The sequence below is a fragment of the Panthera uncia genome, chromosome B4 (genome assembly GCF_023721935.1).
Source record: "Panthera uncia isolate 11264 chromosome B4, Puncia_PCG_1.0, whole genome shotgun sequence".
Classification (NCBI taxonomy): domain Eukaryota; kingdom Metazoa; phylum Chordata; class Mammalia; order Carnivora; family Felidae; genus Panthera; species Panthera uncia.
Window position 1 is genome coordinate 43,944,281 of NC_064809.1, and position 4,200 is coordinate 43,948,480.

The 4,200-nt window shown below is 37.2% G+C and overlaps 1 protein-coding gene across 1 annotated transcript; it reads right to left on the minus strand.

The window, feature by feature from the left end:
- Positions 1 to 511: 511 nt before the first annotated feature.
- Positions 512 to 1,480, minus strand: LOC125920098 (taste receptor type 2 member 42-like). Its single transcript, XM_049627100.1, has one exon. The coding sequence runs from the start codon at positions 1,478 to 1,480 to the stop codon at positions 512 to 514; it is 969 nt and encodes a 322-aa protein (XP_049483057.1).
- Positions 1,481 to 4,200: the final 2,720 nt, after the last annotated feature.

Below are 4,200 nucleotides of genomic sequence, written 5' to 3' on the forward strand. Positions count from 1 at the left end.
ATGAATATTATTTTCAAATAACTCATTCCCATGTTATCAATAAGACTTCTAATGACAATGAAAAGCTTTTTCATTTAAAAAAAATTAAGCCTTTACCCTATGAGGTCATGTTTTTCCCATCTCTGACTTTAGTTGCTCAATTAACTTTTCTATCACCATTTTATAGATCATCTACCTAGTGAATAGTAATTTATCTTGATTTCTAAAATACGACATGCTTCTGACATGTAATATGAATTACAATTACATAAATCTTTTGCATATAAAATTAAATAATTTAGATCCTCTTTGAAAGCCTATTTGCGATTTTTAAATATTGGTAACCACTGTGTTAAACAAAACTGAATACTTTAAAAATTATATTGGCTGACCATGGGTCAATTATCATCAAAAGTAACTTTTCCTAGGGAAAATTTCATTAATGTTTGACAATACTTAAAGGAACCCTATAGGGGGAAAAAAAAAGAGAAGTGAAATTGATCCTTAAAGACTCCTCATTAAGTCTTTATCTTTAGAAAGACCCTGGAACGTCTATCTGTAAAGACGAAACTGTTTTTTCTCTTTTCAAGGTGCTTTTAAGATGCCGCAGTACCTTCAAGGCTGTCTGTCTCAGTTTGCTGTTTCCCAGAATCAAAATTAATGAGTGGCCCGAGGGAAAGACATATATGGCCAACATGATAAACTTTGTGAACTTGTTGTTCCAAAATATCAAAAGCATCCAGTTTGTCAATTGGATGGAAAAAAAATGAACTGTGAAGAGGAGGAGGAAAGACATAACCATTTTAATGGCCCCCTTATGGGCCTGTGTGCTGGGGTCCCTGGAGCCCATGAACTTGAGCTGCAAATTTCTGATGTGTCTTACCAAGGACAGAAACAATAGGACCAGTGAGGTCAGGGACAGAACAATAGGAATGGTATAGGAAAAACTAAGAAGAATCAGGGTTTTAATGTAAAGGCTTTTACTGTCATTTATATGTAATGTCAGATTACTTTCATCCATCACATAGACGTTTAAGAAGAAATCATTCAATGATTCTAGCACCAGGAAGTCAAACAGCAGAAAGGGCAAAGAAAGGACAAGAATGGCAAGAACCACTCTGTTCGTTCTCCACTTCAGCCAGAGGAAGAAAGAGTGGGAGAAGTGAGCTATTTTAAGGAGGTAGAAAATGCTCAGGCAGGTGGTAAACCAGGTAGTCCAGTGATTAGTTATTCTCCAAAGCAAAGTAATAAGTTTTGCTGATTTCCAAGTGGAATAGAAAGGCGGAGATAGTGTCATTACAAATGATTGCCACAATGACACCAGCAGCTGAGTGATTCGGGAGAGAGCCAAGCAGGTGAGGATGAAGTCAACAAAAGAGATTTTTTGGTTCTTGATCCATTCAGAGCAGTTCACCAGTCCAACGAACACATTCCCCGACATTCCAATTATGAATTCTGCTGTTGACAGCGTAAGAAAGATTTTATCCAGTCCGGCTAACATTTCCGCAGGAAAAAATCCAAATTTCTAACGTCGTGTCTCATTAGCAAATTTGTAATCAAACCGTCTCAGCACAGCATCCATTTCTGATAGTTACCTTCACCGTTGCGATTCCAGTGTTAACCAGAACCTTCTGCTGTTAGATACAGTCTCATATATATACATATATGGAAATTTCTCTGCTTTATTGTAATGCCGATCTTAATCCAGAACCATCTGCTAAGGGGTAGCATCCCATATACTTTCATGAAGATGGTTTTATTTATTTGAAAGAGCTACTCATTTCCAAACCAAACCGTTTGTGTTTCTATTTATAGTTGGCAAGGATTCAAATTTTCCACTTGAGGTAATGATCCAAAGGTTGAAGTCAAATTCGTTAGCATGCAAATATGGGCCAGATTCTTTTTCGCTGATTTGTGAAAAAAATTACCTCACCTGAAATACTATGCCATTTAGATCCAAATATTTTCGTTGTTTTTCATAGAAAGTTTTGAAATAATCTAATAATCTAAATCTAAATAAACTGTCCTAAAATTTAGTTATAATTCAATGAATATATCTTGAGTATCTGCTATGTGTCAGAGTCATTTCCAAAAGTAATATACTTTGCTACAAAAAAAAAAAAAAAAAGCATTAGGAGATCCAGAAAATAGTGAAAACACAGAAAGAAATAATAAGAAGTAAGAATAAAATGTAATGTGAACACAAAAAAGGTAACTATAAACATTACTGCTGGGGAAAGAGAAAAAAAGTGGTATTTTCCTCAGATTTTTTAGATAATTGGGATTTCAGGAGAGAACTAAGTTATATTTTGTACTGATCAAACAAAATACAAAAAGACGGCAAAACCCAAATTACTTTTCTGAAATTAAAGTCTTCTCACTGATAATTTACTGTAATTACAATGTTCTTCAGGTACCTCTGAGCAACATGTCTTCTGAGTAGTTAAACATATTCCCCAGTTTTGCTCTTTATTTTTGTACTTGTTCTATTTGTTTTGGCCAGAGATATAATGGTGTCCATCTAGCCTTAATTAACAGAAAATAGGTAGAAAATCATTGCAGATTAAATAAGGAAATAATAAACAAACATATCTGCTCTATGTTCTAGGAACAATGAGTTTGACACAAGCCATTAATGTACCAGAAATGAACTCAGAGTTACAGCTCTTGTGTGTGTTGGCATTAAGTGTTCTGGTGTTGCCAGACCACATCCAAAATAGTGAATGAAATTAAAAAAAAAAATTGAAAAATTAAAAATAAAATTAAAAACTTGGTCCTTGGCCCTTTTCAATGTTACTGTCACACTGCCAAATTAAATTCTATTAATTTTGTAAAGTGTATATTTCAAGAACAATGTTGTACAATGAACTATGGGTAAATTATTTTGTATGACAAAATTTTTGATTTAGAACAAATATTTAAAATTATAGGAAGAAAGAGAAAGAAAGGGAGGAAGGAAAGAAGGGAGGGAGAAAGGAAAAAGGAAAGGAAGAAAGGAATTTATTGGATACAGCAAGGCTGAAGGCAAATAAAGAAATTTGGTAGTAGCATTTTCGAAAGGAGAATGATAGCCTTGACTAAGATTAATGTCTAGAAATGGAGCGAAATTCATGGCTATGAGAAGCATTTAGGAGATGGAATCAGCAAGTCTTGGTGATGGATTTGGGGCTATAAAAAGGCAGAGAAGCCGGCACTTTCAAGCTTCTTCTTTTGCACCTGGATGCATGGAGTAGGAGGACCTGAAGGAATCCCTGGAGGGAAAGCAGCTCTAGAAGCAAGGGGTGGTCAGGGGCACCTGGGTGGCTCAGTGGGTGAAGCAGCCAACTTGGCTCAGGTCATGATCTCCCGGTTCTGTGAGATGTGAACCCCACATCCGGCTCTCTGCAGTCAGCATGGAGCTCACTTTGGGTCCTCTGTCTCTCTGTGCCCCTGCCCCGCTCCTGTTCTCTCTTTCTCAAAAATAAACTTTAAAAAAAAAACAAACAGGGGCACCTGGGTGGCTCAGTCGGTTAAGCGTCTGACTTCAGCTCCGGTCACGATCTCGAGGTCAGTGAGTTCGAGCCCCGCATCGGGCTCTGGGCTGATGGCTGGGAGCCTGGAGCCTGCTTCCGATTCTGTGTCTCCCTCTCTCTCTGCCCCTCCCCCATTCATGCTCTGTCTCTCTCTGTCTCAAAAATAAATAAAAACGTTAAAAAATTTTAAAAAAACAAACAAACAAACAAACATAGTAGCAATGGGTGGGAGACAGAAGAAAAGTTGGAGAACGGTGAGTTCTGTTTTGAACATTTTCGGAGTATCTGTAAATCATCCAAGTGGAAAGATGGGGCAGTCACTTGGGTATTTGTGACTACAGCTCAGAAAAGAAATTGAGATTATAAACAGATTTGGGAGTCATCAGCACATACTCAATTCCATAAAAGGTGATGGATGAGCTCCACGGCCCTAAGGAACACCAGAGGATAAAGAAATCAAAGACAAAAGGCAGTCAGACAGAGAAAGGAAACCAAGAGGTCACAGGATTCAAAGCAACCATGAGCAAGGAGTGTTACAAAGAAACGGTAGCCAATTCTTCCTGATACTACCCTTCTTTTATAAGGAGGTAGCAAGGAGGTCCTTAGTTACTATGGAATATAACTATGGAATAGTTCAACTGAATAGAAACCAAACTGCCGTGTCAATGAGATCCCAAAAATGAAGCGTTAGAAACCCTATACTTCTATA

Bases quoted from the DNA above. Each gene is read 5' to 3' on its own strand.
- LOC125920098 (XM_049627100.1), bottom strand. From the start codon at position 1,480: ATGTTAGCCGGACTGGATAAAATCTTTCTTACGCTGTCAACAGCAGAA.